This window comes from Phyllostomus hastatus, unplaced genomic scaffold, assembly GCF_019186645.2.
Source record: "Phyllostomus hastatus isolate PE091 unplaced genomic scaffold, TTU_PhHast_1.1 phas_contig_244, whole genome shotgun sequence".
NCBI lineage: Eukaryota > Metazoa > Chordata > Mammalia > Chiroptera > Phyllostomidae > Phyllostomus > Phyllostomus hastatus.
The window spans coordinates 2,996,328-3,010,788 of NW_025333796.1; the positions used below are offsets into that span (position 1 = coordinate 2,996,328).

At 61.0% G+C, this 14,461-nt stretch overlaps 1 protein-coding gene across 4 annotated transcripts in view; it reads left to right on the forward strand.

Moving 5' to 3' along the window:
- Positions 1 to 14,461, forward strand: part of UBE3C (ubiquitin protein ligase E3C) — a 70,628-nt gene that overhangs the window by 13,598 nt on the left and 42,569 nt on the right. For 3 of the 4 annotated variants that reach the window (XM_045837751.1, XM_045837748.1, XM_045837750.1), the window contains exons 5-10: positions 2,968 to 3,083; positions 5,334 to 5,491; positions 10,449 to 10,602; positions 11,259 to 11,479; positions 11,890 to 12,044; positions 13,139 to 13,326. In XM_045837751.1, the coding sequence (XP_045693707.1) occupies positions 2,968 to 3,083; positions 5,334 to 5,491; positions 10,449 to 10,602; positions 11,259 to 11,479; positions 11,890 to 12,044; positions 13,139 to 13,326 (992 nt within the window). The remainder of the gene's footprint in view (positions 1 to 2,967; positions 3,084 to 5,333; positions 5,492 to 10,448; positions 10,603 to 11,258; positions 11,480 to 11,889; positions 12,045 to 13,138; positions 13,327 to 14,461) is intronic. The other variant, XM_045837749.1, reaches the window with a different exon arrangement.

Consider the following 14,461-nt stretch of genomic DNA (forward strand, 5'->3'; position numbering starts at 1 on the left):
GGACAGCTGGTTTCACGCCGAACCTTCCTCACCTGTGCCTTGGAGACCTGCACATGCTTCAGTATAAGTCCCCGAATTATAGGGTCTCCTCCTTTCTTTTTTTTTTTTTTTTTTCAAATCCTCACCTGAGGACATGCTCATTGATTTTAGAGGGAGGGAAAGGAGGAAGAGAGAGCAAGAGAAACGTCGATCGGTTGCCTCTCATATGTGCCCCAACCAGGGACTGAACCCACATTCCAGGCAGGTGCCCTGACTGGAATGCAACCCCAAACTTCTGGTTCACCAGACAGTGCCCAGCCAGCTGGGCCACACCAGCCAGGGCAGGGTCTCTTTCTTAAAACGCCCAGAATGTACTTGGATTACTTGAATGTCACAGGCGTCCAGTGCCGTCAGCGGGGGGCACACACGGAAGTGCAGGCGAGTAGTGGGTGCCGAGGACGAAGGAGTACCAGGTCGCCGTTGGGGTTCGTTCCCAGGTCCCGGCGCCGCTTCCTAAGTGAGCAAGGCTGGGCTGCAGGGAGAGCGTCTGCACACGGGGCCCGTCCGGAGAGGCTGCCCGGGCCTCCCCGAGGGTGGGCTCCTCCTGCTTCCACCTGCTTCCTTGCCGGGCAGTCCCTCCCAGTTTGCTGTGCTCCGACCTCAGCGGCGTGAGAGGGGCGGTGTCTCCCGGGGCCTCTCTCTGCGGAGCAGGGCGGCCGCCCTGTCTGGGCCCCAGCAGGGCCCCGCGGGCACTGCCCTCGGCCTCCCCTGGGCACAGCCCGACGGCAGAGCCTGCAGCGGGTCCGAGGCAGGTCCTGCCGTCCGGGGTCTCTCACTGGATGGAACTGGTGCCGGCGAGCCTGGCTGACAGGACAGAGGTGGGCCCAAGTGTTCAGTGAGCAGACGGAAGTGCCAGCTCAGTCAGCACACGTGAGCCGCCTCCTGCCCAGTCTTCGGGTCCCCACGCTCCACCCGGGGGGAGTGACCGGCATGGGGGGGTGATGCCGCTCCTGGAAGTCTTTCCCGGGCGCCCTGTGCGGGCTGAGCCTGTGCTGCCCCAGCCCCTCTCGCGCCTCCCGAGTCTGCCTCAGTGGTGTTGCACGTGCCCTCTGCTGGGACAGCGTGCCGCGGTCAGGTTCCTCCTGTGCGCAGTCCCTTTTACAAACTGTTCCGGGGTTGACAATGGCCTCGCTTCTGCGTGGTTTGCGAGGACTCTCGCGCTGAAGTCTCCCTCCACCAGTACTGTCGAACGCTTCTCAGTGCGGTCTGCCATGACCGAAGAGGCCAGGCCGCCTGGCTCTGTCTCCCCGGTGGTTCCCAGGGTTGGGCCGCCGCCCCGGCATTCCGCACGGTCGGCCGGTTGCTCCCCAGGCCTTCCTCCTGCGAAGGCCTCTGGCCCTGCGTCCCTGCCAGGCGCTCCTTCCCCTGTCCTGTCTCGGTGCTCCCTTGGCTGGCTCCCTCGTCCTGTTGGCCCACGCCCTCCGTCGACCTCCCAGGAGAGGGGGAGGGAGAGGGGGAGCTTTAAAGCTGCCCACCCGAGTGTAGTCCGTGGCAGAGAGTTGAGCCAGAGGTGCCCTGTGGTGACGCGGCTCCTCTGGCCTGTGCGGGTGCGTCTGTCGGGCCGGGACCAGGGTGTCTGCGGCCGGTCCAGGAAGGGCGCACGGGGTGTCGGCCTGCTCTGGGTTCCCTTTGTGTTGGGACAGCCCGAAGCCTGCACCCGGTTAGTGAGCTCGTGACCTCACTCTGGAGTCCCTGGCGTCGCCCTGCAGACGGTCACAGTGTCAAGGTGCGGTGTGTCCTGTGTTTTCCGTGTGTCGGTGGACAGCACACGCTGTGGAGCGCAGCACGGGGCAGGCAGGGCGTCTCCGCGTCCCTCTGGCCCCTGGGGCTTGGGGCAGGTGGCTGGGAGCCCTCGGGCTGAACGTGCGCGTGTGCAGGCTGGTGTCGTGGGTGGGGGGGGCACAGTCACTCCACCCAGCTCAGGGCACGCTCCGACCCGGAGGCAGACGCTTTCGCTACAGTGGGTGGGCTGGGACACGTGCGATGTCACGCAGGTGTGATCTCGGAGAGAAGCCCCTGAGAGGTGGCGAGGGGAAGGTGGTGTGGCACGTCCGTGACACGCTGCGCTCAGGAGGCCGTCCTCACGCTGCCCGGTCCTGGACGAGTTTCATGAACAGAGCGGGGACTTCTTGCACAGTCAGAGTGGAGTGGAGGAGGTTCCCGGTGAGGGGCCGGGCTTTGAAAATCACGTGTTGCAGCTGCATCCTCGTACACAGGCCTCCTGGGTGCAGGTTCCGTGGGACTCTGGCCGGTGTTCACGGAGCTCGCCCACCAGCGACCCTGTGCCGGGAACGGCGCTTCTGGCCGCTGGCCCCACAGCTGGCCCTTCCCCAGCTGTGCCGGGCACTGACAGAACCGGGAGATGTGCAAAGTGTGCGCCCTGGTGAGAGTGTGCCGGTGAAGGCTGCGGGAGGGTCCCCCCGCTGGCTGGGTGCACAGTGGCACCTCACGTGTTGACGCCTGGCCTTCTGCTGGGGGCAGTGGGGCCAGGAGCGCCTCTCCTGCCAGGATTTCCAGGGGTCGGGGCGGTGGAGGCCCCCCAGGAAGGGCACTAGAGGCGCGGGAGGGGGAGCCCGGCGCCCTGTGTGGCGTGAGGCTGGCGTCGCGTTCCTCCCAGAGCCGGCTGTGGGCCGCCGGCGTGGCAGAGGGACGGCTTTGCCCCGGGCCTGCCCGACTTCTGAGGGCCGGGGTTTGGCGGTAGACCCCGTCGCTGGGCCCGAGGCCGAGAGCTGCCGTAAGGAGGACACCTGGCAACGGGGGGGGGGTGCCACACGTAAACCCGCCCTGGAAGACGCGCCTCTCGCCAGGCCCGACCGGCTCTGGCCGCCTGCCTGTCCACCCCGCGGGGGCGTGGGAGGCGTCACCGGATGTGGTGAGCTGCTGGCCGTGGGGGCCGAGGGCTGTAACGTGCGTGTTTTGCTGTTTCAGATCTGGGTGTGTCAGAACCTCATTAAGCACAGCGCTCTGTTTGTCCAGCAGCTGGACGGATCGGACAGACTCACGTGCTTGTTCCAGATCAAGAGGCTGCTGAGCCTCTGTTGCAGGTGAGTCCCCTCGCAGGCGGCAGCGTGCGTGAGCACGGCGGCCACTCCGAACGTCTGGGCGCACAGAGCGCCGTCGGCTCGTGTCCGAGACAGCGGGGTGTCGTCTGTCTGTGCTGCTGCGGGGCATTCTGTGCGTCACCGTTTCCCCTCCTGGTGAGCCTGGCCCGTGGGAGTGAGAGTGGAGACGCGGGCGCCATCAGGTGGGGTGTGCCGGCGCGACCACTGGGCCGCGTGAGAGGCTTCCTTGGGCCGCATCACGTGGGCCTGCGGCCGGGCTCCGCTGCGCCCGCCGGGGACTCGAAGTCAGCCGCTTCCAGGGCCTCCCCGGGGTCAGTCTGGGGGGTGGCTCGTCCGTCCGAGTGACGTGAGCTCTCGGCGCCTGCACAAGCGAGCGGCTGATGGCCCCGCTGTCGCTTTGAACCGTTGCCCTGTCTGAGCTGCAGCACAGTTTTCAGGTGAATCCGAGCCTTCGTGGCCCTTCCAGCCGCCTTCCTGGAGGCGGCGTGCAGTGGAGTTCCCTCGGGACTGCCGTCGGGCTCGGCCTCGTTAACCGCCTCTCCCGGCCCATGGGGCTGGTCTGGGAAGCAGAGGCCCCGATGGAGGGAGAGAACCCAGAGGGTCTCGAATCCCGAGAGTTTTCCCCCAACCTCTGTGTGTCGGGGAAAACGTGGCTGAGAAACACGCTGTATACGCTGCACACTGACTCTCAGCCCCTGCGCCACCGGCATGTCTGAACCCTGCCACACCTGGCTGCTGGTCCCGGACACGGGCCTCTCTCCCCGTCGACTGCCGGGTTACAGAGTGGCAGCGGCCAGCACAGCAGCAGCCGCCTGGTGTGGATGAGTCCCAGTCACACCTGCTTTTCGTCAGATCGGCAAAGACCTGCTCTTCGGTGTGCTGCCGAGCGTGAGTGGTGAGTCTGTGTGAGCCGCGAGCTGACAGAGGCAGGAACTCGCCGCCCTGGAGCAGGTGCCAGCAGACTGCTCCATACACGTCCAGACAGGGGTGTCTTCGTCCGGGGCCACCTCCGCTCTCGGGTGCCTTCCCCCCCACGGCCCCGTGAGGGCGCGGCGCCTCCTCACCCGGGCCCAGGCTGTCGCTCCCGGGCACCTGATGTGCTTTGGAAAGATAATCACTTCGTAGGTGGTTTTCATAGGTGATGTTCATTATGTAATTTCTCCTTCCTCCCACCTTTTTGTGTTGGGAAACCTCTGGCACCACAAAAGCTGGAGGAACACCTTTACGTTCTCCACCTGGAGTCAGGTTCACATCCGGCCCCGTCCGCTCTTCCGCTGCCTTTGCGCACGGGGGCCGTGTTTTCTGAAGCGTCCGGAAGGGCGTTGCAGACATCGCGACCCAAGAGCAATGACACACGGCCCCACGAGGCTTGTCCTTTGTGGCCACTGCTGCTCGTTCATGCAGCATGTGGCCCCATGGCCGGCGCATGGGGACCACGGTGGTGGGCCGGGCGGTGGCACTCACCAGAAGGAAGACCTCGGTTGGACGTGGGGTGCATCTCGGAGAGGGCCTGCCCGTGAGCGCGCTCACCGCGGGGTTCCTTCCACGTGAAGTAGCAGGAGGCGGGACTAGTCTTCCGTGGCAGAGGGCTAGAGGGAGGGGTGGGGGCTGGAGGGAGGGTTGACTCGAGGGGCCGGGCTGTTGCTGTGCCGTCTGTCGGGACGCGCCGTCGCGCCTGCGTCGGTGTGCGTGCGTGGTTGTGTGGGACCTCTGTGTGTGGAAAGTTGGTTTTAAGAAAAGGGGTGGTCTGTCTTTAAGACGTAATCGTGACGGCTAGCCCTCCCCTTCCGCCTACAGTTTTCACGTAGTTCTCTTCAGTGAAAATGACGGGGACGTGGGCCAGGAAGCTGTGTCAGCTGTCAGCAGAGGGACAGGGCAGGGATGGGATGTCCTGAAGGCGTCTTGAAGGGGGGAGCAGGGGCCCTTTGGAGAGGAGAGGCCGCGTCTGAGCTGGGCCAGGCGCGGTCCCCGGGCCTCAGCTGCTTGCAGCCGCACTGCGGTCCTCACGCTTCCCCGCCCTGCTGCCTCGGCGGTCTTGTGCGTCCCCTCGTGGTGTGCGCACAGAAGTCTGCTGTGCGCTCGTCTGTCTGGGTCGGGCCCGTGTTCAGGGATCTCGCAGTACGAGGACGAAGTGGCTCGGACACTCGCCGTAGTGGGTGCTGGTGACTCGAGGGAACTTGGGGTGGTGTGTGCCATCCAGTAAGTGTGCGACACGTCTTCTCGTCTCCGCAGGTTGCTGCAGAGCTGTAACGACGACAGTTTGAATGTTGCACTTCCCATGAGGATGCTCGAGGTGTTTTCGTCCGAGAACACGTACTTGCCCGTTCTGCAAGACGCCAGCTCTGTGGTGTCGGTCATCGAACAGATTTTGCACTACATGGTTCAGAATGGTGAGTGGGGGCGGGCCGGGGCCGGCCTGTGGGGTGAGCGTGGCCCTCGTGCAGGCGTGGCTTCACACTCTCTCTGAGCATCACGTGTGACTCGGCACAGACGCACGGTGCACAGCTGGGGGAGCACCTGCTGGGGTCACACATCTGACATCTGTCCTCACTCCCACCCAGCCTGACCTGTGAAACGTGTTCAGGCTCTTCACTCACGTGCTTCTCTGGCTTGTAAATGAAGCGAGGGCGCCTGCTGCCAGCAGTTGTCCCGGGCGCGCCGGGCGCGCTCTGTGTCTGCAGGGCAGTGGCCCGGAGGCGCCCCGCCAGGACCTGTCCCGGGGAAGGCAGCGTGGAGTCGTCCCCGCCTGTGTTCGCGGAGGACGGGGACACACCGGGCTGGCCGGAAGGTCCCTGTGGTTCTTCCCGCAAATAAAGACACGTCTCTCGTGTTCACCAGTGACTTGATTGATTGGGATACTCTGAGAATGCTGGCTGTCTCCTGCGTGGTAGAGCGCTGGTAGTTCTCAGTGAACGTCCCGACTTGATTGCTGTCAACCTCGCCTGGCCTTGCTGACCGTGGAGGAGCGCCGTCCAGTGAGGAGCCTCCAGCACGAAACTCCGCAGACCACCTCCGACACGCTCAGTCAGTCACAGCACCTTCTCCACACACCACGAACGTCTCTTCTAGTGTTTGAGTTGCATTTTTACCTTTCTTGCAATGATAAAGCATGATATGCTGGAAAAGTTTAGTATTTTCTTCCACCTTCAGTATTAAAATAACTACACAAAATTCCAATTTTGATAAGGTTTTTTTTAACGCACGCTGACAGGACAGCTGTCAGCCTAACAGAATTGTTTGAAGTCAGAGACAACCAAGCGCAACTAGAGCCGTCGTACGGAGCCAGCCACACAGACTTCTCGGCCGCCCAGCACTCCGTCCACTGGACTTCCCTTCCTCGCCCAGCGTCGGAGCTTCTGCGCAGGGGCCTCCTCGCGAGGGGCCGCGCTGCGCAGCCGCGGTCGCCTGGGTCTGAGACACCTGCAAGGACACGCCAGTGGCTCTGTTTGGAGAAGGACGGGGCAAACCACGCGACTCTAAAGCGTTCATGATGAATTAAGATAAAACGCTCAGGACGCTGACCCCCAGTGTTCTCGCAGGGAGGAAGTCAGAGCCCTCGGGGCTTGCGGGGTGTCAGTCACGCTAGAAACCAGGGTCGTCGGGCACAGAGGGAACCGCAGGTGCTTCCGGGAGAAGCAGGAGTGGGGGTGCCTTTGTTTTCTCAGAGGGACGGGCTGGTCTGGGGGCGTCTAGCCAAGCGAACCCTCAGGGCTCGTTCGGCTTCGGTGAAAGAAGCGCTGCTCAGCCTGATGAAAGACTAGGGACTCAATTAAAGATAAATTGAAATTTGTGGGATTCGGTCTTTTAAAAACAAATTAGTGATCACAGAACTGGCCTAGTGTGTTAATTGATGTACCGAGTGTATTGATTTAAGGCTAACTGTTCGATTAGAATTTTTACTTTCCTCGTTTTCTGGAAGTAGAAAGGTAACTGGAATACGCATCAGTTTGAAACATGCCTCGGAGTTGGAAGTGCTTCCGGAGCTGCTGCTGCTCCTGGCCCGCTCTGGGCGGCCGCCGTGTGTGAGCTGGTTTTGGCGAGGGCTCCCGACGGCCTCCGTCTGCGGGAGTGCCGCACTCGGTCTGCTCTGTTCCTGCTGCGAGCGGGCCTTGCGGGCTGCGGCCTCCGGGGGCACGCCGTCACACCTGCCGCAGGGCCCGGTGCCCTGGTCACGCTCCACTTGGTCTGCTTCACGTGTGCCTCTTCACGTGACTGTGCGTGTTTTCTTAATGCACATTTAGAAAACTCACTTTGTACTTAGTCTTTTCAGTTTGACGGCAAAGGGGCTTGCAGGCTCCCCTGTTGCGTCCCACTGCTCGTCTCTGCGTGTGGGTCAGAGGTGGGCGGCCAGCAGTGGGCCTCGTGGCGGAGGGTGCACGTAGTGGTGGGGACGCCAGTGCACAGCCGGTCCTCAGCAGCAAAGCAGGCAGGGGGTGGGGGCTCGCGGCACCAGCGGTGTGTCTGGACAGTCTCAGGGGCTCTCGGCTGCCCTGGAGCGTCTTCTCACCACTTTGCTAGAAAGGGGCGTCTGTGCCTCAGAGACCAGACGATCTGGGTGGTTGGCGTCACCGGGGTCTGCCCCTGCACACACACAACGCACCGGAGGCTTAGGGTGGTCGCGGAAGGCATTGCTCCTGCGGAAACGGACGTTGCCCTGGAAACAGCTGGGCTCCTCAGTGCCCGTGTGGTGGTCTGCGGAGAGAGACGCTCCTCTGAAGGAGGTAACGGGTCCTGGAGACAAGGCTGCTGCCCCGCCGGTCCCATCAGGGGACAGAGGAGCCTGGTGGCCGCAGGATTCCAGCAGCCACCTCTGGGTGCAGGAGGCCCAAGTGAGCAAAAACCACCAAACAGTTGCTTGGGGGATGCTTCAGAGACGAATTTTTGCAGCCCCCCGTGGGCCTCATTTGGACCCTGACGCAAGCTCCCCAGCTCAGTGACAAAGCCTGTGACGCGAGACGGTGCGAGGCTGGAACGCTGACTGGGTGTGTGTGACGTTAAGGAATTACTGTTAATGTATTTTAGCCACGATAATGGGGTTTTTAAGAAAAAGTTCTGGAGACCCCCAGTCAGGGTGGAGGCACAGGTAAACAAATACACCTCGCCACCCTGCACAACCACAGGAAAAAAAATTACAGCTGGACTTCAAATCAAGTAGTGCCCAGAACCACCAGAAAATCAAGCTCTGTGGAGGTCGGACAGCCAAGGATTTAAAGAGGCCACGTTCATCCAGATGGGGGGGGCGGGGCGGAGACAGGCAGAGTAGCTCAGAGACGCGACGTGACACCAGGAGGCGGCGGAACGGGTGGCCCCATGTTCGCGGGTGGCCCCATGTTCGCGGGTGGTGGCTATAGACCAGGGGGCATACCCTGGTCAGGAGCAAAGGATCCCAGGTCAGACTTCACAGTCCTGGGTTCCAGACCCAGGAAGACAAATCCCATAACTTCTGGCTATAAAAACCAGTGGGGGTTGGGGTGGTGGAAGAAACTGCCAGATTGTTAGGAGGCTCCACGGAAAGGGCCCACCTAGACTTAGGACTCGTGCGGACCCACCCCCTCTGGACTCAGCACCAGCGCAGCAGCTGGAGGGACGCCAGTCACATACGGGGCGAAAGTGAAGTGACTAGAAATGGCAAGTGCCAGGCACCCCTCCAGAAGCCAGGCAAGAGCACTGTCCCCTCTCGGAGCCCTCCCACCACACAGAGCCACAGAGGGGTGAAGTAGGTTGCCCCTCCCTGGTGATCACCTGAGGCTCCGCCCCACACAATTTACAGGTCCGCTCTTCTGTAACGATAGACCTCCCTACTAAGACGGGAAGTCAGAGCAGCCCCCCCCCAACACATAGAAACACACACAGGGAGGCTGTCAAATTGACAGGAGGCAGAGAAACATGACCCAAACGAAGGAACAGATCAAAATTCCAGAGAAGCAACTAAACGAAACAGGCAACCAACCTATCAGATGCAGAGTTCAAAGCGCTGGTACGCAGGCTGCTCCAGGATCTCACTGGGCACGGCGACACCACGGGAGGCCTGGGCACAATCGAGGGTCACGTGAAGTGAGATGAAGACAAAGCCACAGGGAACCAGCAGTGGAGGGGATGAATCAAGTCAGCGATTCGGAACACGAGGAAGGAAAAAGTACTCAAAAAAACAAGGATAGTATGAGGACCCTCTGGGACATCTCCAAACATCCGAACCATACCAACATCCGAATCACAGGGGCGCCAGAAGGAGAGGAAGAGCAAGAAATTCAAAACTTATTTGAAAGAATAATGAGAGGAAACTTCCCTAATTTGGTGAAGAAAACAGACTTATGAGTCCAGGAAACACAGAGTCCCAAACAAGCTGGACCCAAACAGGATCACCCCAAGACACATCATAATGAAAATGCCAAAGATGAAAGATAAAGAGAATCTTAAAGCAGTGAGAGGAAAGGAGACAGTTACCCACAAAGGAGTTTCCATTAAGACTTATTAGATGATTTCTCAAAAGAGACCTCGCAGGCAAGAAGGGGCTGGAAAGAAGTATTCCAAGTCATGAAAGTCAAGGACCTACATCTGAGATGACTCTATCCAGCAAAGCTTTCATTTAGAATGGAAGGGCAGATAAAGTGCTCCCCAGATAAGGTCAAGTTAAAGGAGTTCATCATCACCAAGTTCTTATTATATGAAATGTTAAAGGGACTTGTTTAGGGAAAAGATCAAAACTATGAACGTTAAAATGGCAATCTATACATAACTATCAACAGTTGAATCTAAAAAACTTTACATGTAACTAGAACAGGAACAGAATCATAGATAAGGAGATCACGTGGAGGGTTATCAGCAGGGGAAGGGGACAATGGGGAAGAAGGTGCAGAGAATAAGAAGCACAAATGGCAAGTAGAAAACAGACGGGGAGGTTAAGAACAGTACAGGAAATGGAGAAGCCAGAGAACTCACATGCACGACCCATGGGCATGAACTAAGGGGAAGGGAATGCTAGTGGGAGGGCGGTACTGGGTCGGAGGGGGCAAAGGGGGGAAATTGGGACAACTGTAATAACATCAATAAAATATATTTAAAAAAAATAAAGTTGTCTTTGACAGTGCACTGAGATAGTGAAGTCTGGGACTCCTCCCCCGTGGGTGGGGGGAGCCGTATGGCTGTGGCTCATGATGGTTGCGGGCACGTGGGGTTTACCGACCTTTTCAGGCTGCTTTGTATTTGTTTGTGACGTTTTTTAATAAAAACTTGAAGAATTCACTTAAACTGGGGCAGATAAGAGTTGTATAAAAAGCATTTTAAAACGGACGTGTTTTGTGCCTTGTAAGAAAAGGCGCTGACTTACGTGTGTTTCCTTTTCTCCAGGGTATTACCGATCTCTCTACTTGTTAATCAACAGCAGGCTTCCATCGAGTATTGAGTATTCCGATTTATCTCGAGTTCCTATTGCAAAAGTGTTGCTAGAGAATGTTCTGAAACCACTGCACTTTACTTACAACTCCTGCCCAGAAGGTGCAAGGTGAGAGGGGGTAATTGCTTTGTTTGTGATTTCACGAGGTCTGTATGTATCTCACAATGGCTTTGATGCAGGGTGCTATCTTAAATGATAGGCGTGAACGTCGAATTTTTAATTTACTAATGTGACTCGGTTTAAAGAAAAATGTACTTTCTCCGTCTGGCCTGCACGCTACCGCAGATGACAATTCTGAAGACCTGGCTGTTTTCCTGCTTCCCAGCGGCAGCTGGCAGGGACACGGGGACGGGGCTGTGTCCTCTCACAGCGACCTGCAGCCCGCTCTGCTCGGGGCTGGTGGCTGAGCGCCCTCCCCGCGGGAGGCTGGTGCTGGGGAGTCACTGTGGCCGTGGGCCGTGTGTGTGTGTGGGGGGGAGTCACTGTGGCCGTGGGCCGTGTGTGTGTGTGGGGGGGAGTCACTGTGGCCGTGGGCTGTGTGTGTGTGTGGGGGGGTCACTGTGGCCCTGGGCCGTGTGGGGGGGGGGAGTCACTGTGGCCCTGGGCCGTGTGTGTGGGGGGGAGTCACTGTGGCCCTGGGCTGTGTGTGTGTGGGGGGGTCACTGTGGCCCTGGGCCGTGTGTGTGTGTGTGGTCACTGTGGCCGTGGGGGGGGGGGTCACTGTGGTCGTGGGCCGTGTGAAGAGCACGCGTGTCCCCTTCCAGGCGGCAGGTGTTCACGGCCTTCACCGAGGAGCTCCTGGCGGCGCCCTTCACGGAGCAGGTTTTCCACTTCGTGCTGCCCGCGCTGGCCGACGCCCAGGCCACCTTCCCCTTCGAGCCCTTCCTGGAGGCGCTGCTGGCGGCGGAACATGGGCGGTCCGGGCCCCGCGGGGGCGCGCCCTGGCTCCTCTACGTGGTCCTGACTGTTGGGGAAAGCTACCTGGGTACGAGCACCAGACAGGTCCTCCCGAGCCCTGAGTGGGTCATGGCGCAGGTCTGTCAGGACAGGCCACGCCCAGTGGGGGCAAGGTCACAGGGTCGCCATCCCCGGGGTTTCCTGGGAGGGTGCCGAGGCCGCAGGGCTGTGCTGGACGGGCCCCCGTGGAGAGTGCTGACCTGCACTGGGTCGGGGTAGACACCCGTCCTCAGGTCACACGGGCTCCGGACTTCAGCGCTGAGTTGGGGCAGCAGGTGCGCGTACGAGGATGTCTCCCTGTGTGCGTCCAAGGCCAGCTGCTCTGGGGTCACGGTCGGTGCCGGTCAGCCACGCCCGTCCGCGTGCAGGACGGGGCAGCGGCTCTCCAGTCGGTCGGATCGCCCGCGGCGAACTGCTGCCACCCACTGTCTCCCGCAGGGACGCTCTCGGAGGAGGGCCTGCTGGTGTACCTGCGCGTGCTGCAGGCCTTCCTGTCCCAGCTGCCCGTGTCGCCCGCCCGGCCCAGCTGCCCGGACTCCGCCAGCGACTCCGAGGACGACAGCGCCGAGGCCGACCAGCAGAGGGGCGCGCCGGTAAGCTCCGGGCCGCCGCGGAGCTGCACCAGCCGCACCCTTGGGCTCCCAGTGGTCTCTGGCTCCGGGTCCGTAAGAGACGCGGGGGGAGGGCGTGTCGGCCGTGAAGCCTTCCTGAGGGTCCGTGGCGGTGCGGGGGCTCTCAGCCCGTTGCGTTCCTGGTGTCCGTGTGAAGAACAGGCCGTGGCAGAGGGGACACAGATGGGCGCGGACTGTGACGCCAGGCGGCAGAGCTGGGCCCCCTGTTGTGCTCGCACCGGTGGTGTTTTGCGGGGTGGGGGGTGTTGTCAGCGTCCGCGGGAACTGTACTCTGGAGAGCGCCCCGCAGAGCAGCTCCAGCTGCCGTCCCGGCGGGTCCTGCCTCACACGGTGCATCTCGTCGGTCCGGGGGTCTGGGGGTCCGCAGAGCCCACTTTGCCTGCCTCAGTCTCTAGTGCAGTGTTCCGTTGGGCGGGGGCGTGTAGGTTACGTGAGCGTGTCGTCCCAGTTTTCAAACAGCGCGGTTTTGTGTGCGTGCTTGTATCTATCTGCGTGCACGTGCACACATCCACACGTGAAAACACGTGTGTCTTTGATTAAAGCCCCAAATCAGTCAACTCTGTAGAGCGCTGGCTCAGGTTTTATTCAGTGAATCAGATCTTCTAGAGAATTAAGATATAAAATAACAGATTTATGTATTTCATTTCATTGTTTTTAAGTGTTCTTTAATAGTCTACTCTGCTTCAGCCCACTCTGCTTAAATCACTCAGACAGTTTGCAGTGGAAATCCTTCCGTGGTGAGGTGTTCGCACAGACAGATGTTTAGTGCGGCACACTCTAAAAGTGGGGGACGAGCGTCCCTCAAAGTGGGCACGCTGTCCGTTCGGTAGCACCCCTGGGTGCACGCTGTCCCCACGCTGCTGTGCTGGACCCCACTGCCGCACACCCCAGACCTCAGGTTTCTGTGCGGGATGCCGCGCTATGGCCTGGGGAGGTTGGGGTGGTGCCTGCCCTGCGTTTTGACTGGAAGAAAAACGAGACCCTCTGTGGGCGGGGCAGAGAGGGGGCACCCACGGAGCACCGCTAACCTGCCGTCCCTCCCCGGTGTGTTCCAGGCGGACGGACGGCTGTCGCTGCCGCACATCACGGAGGAGTGTCTGAGGAAGCTGGACACGAAGCAGCAGACGAACACGCTGCTCAGCCTGGTGTGGCGGGACTCGGCCAGCGAGGAGGCCTTCACGCTGATGGCCTGCATCTGCCACACGCTCCTGGTGCAGCAGCGCATGATGGTGCCCCGAGTCAGGCACGTGCCCGGGCGCGGCCCCCGTCCCCTGTCCCCTGTCCCCCCGTCCCCGTTCTGCTCTCAGTCTGTGTCGGGGCGGCCGCTGGTTTCCAGGGGGGCGGGACACGGGGCGCCTCTGCCTTAGCGGTCCATGGGAAACGAGAGCCAGGGAGGGTCCTTCCCCGGGCCTGCCAGCCCTGCGGGCGCCCTTCCCTGGCCGGCGAGCTCTGCAGTGCCCTGGGCCGCGCCCGGGCAGCCTCTGCCTCGTCTCGGGAGCCGGCGGTGATGGAGCAGAGAGCAGTGCACTGCCCTCGGCTCATTCCCGCCGCTCCTTCCCCAGAGCACCTGGGCCGCTTACCCCGGCTGTCCCCAACTGTGCTTTTCAGACACTCTGAAACTAGGTTTTAACAGCAACAGAATAGCAAGTGGAAGTGGCTAGTTTGTGCTCGAGTGCCTGGCGTCACCTTCAGCTTTTTTCCCTCTGTTTTAAGTAATAGTTTAGAGCAGTTTCGTAGGAGTCTGGCAGAAAAACCGGTGATGGAGCACAGCACAGAACGACTGCAGGTGTGCCGGGAACGGAGGGCCGGGGAGGGCTGCCGGACGGCCCTGGCGGTGGCAGGCCCTGCACTGTGCCGGGTGGCTGAGGCCGCTTCTGAGCACTGCTCGCCCACAGCAGGACGAGGGCCGCTGCTTTGTCCTGGACGGTGCCCTCTGATGAGAGCTGTGGGGGGCGGGGCGTCGTTGGCAGAAGCTGCCTTGTCACTGGGAAGGCGGCCCTCACGAGGTGCCGTCCGAGCCACCGGTGTTGACCACCATGGAGGAGGTCAGGTGCTGAGGCCGAGATCCTCCTGGGCGGGGAGCTCTCGGGCCACTCATTGCGTGAGAGCGGGCTGGAGACCCGAGGGCACCTGGTCCCTGCTGTGGGCTGCCAGGCACTGCTCCCGCACGGCTTCCCCCACGGCCGCTGTGCAGGCCTGGTGCCTGCTCCCTGCAGGACGTGTCCCGGGGGCCTCGCCCTGGGGCGGTGAACACGTCGGGGTTTAGGGGTCCAGAGTGTGCTTTCAGAGCTCACGACAGAGCAGATGGGCCTCCTCCAGTCCTTAACGGGTTCCCATTGCTTCCAGGTCTTTTGAAAAGGTGGCTGGAACAGAGTTAG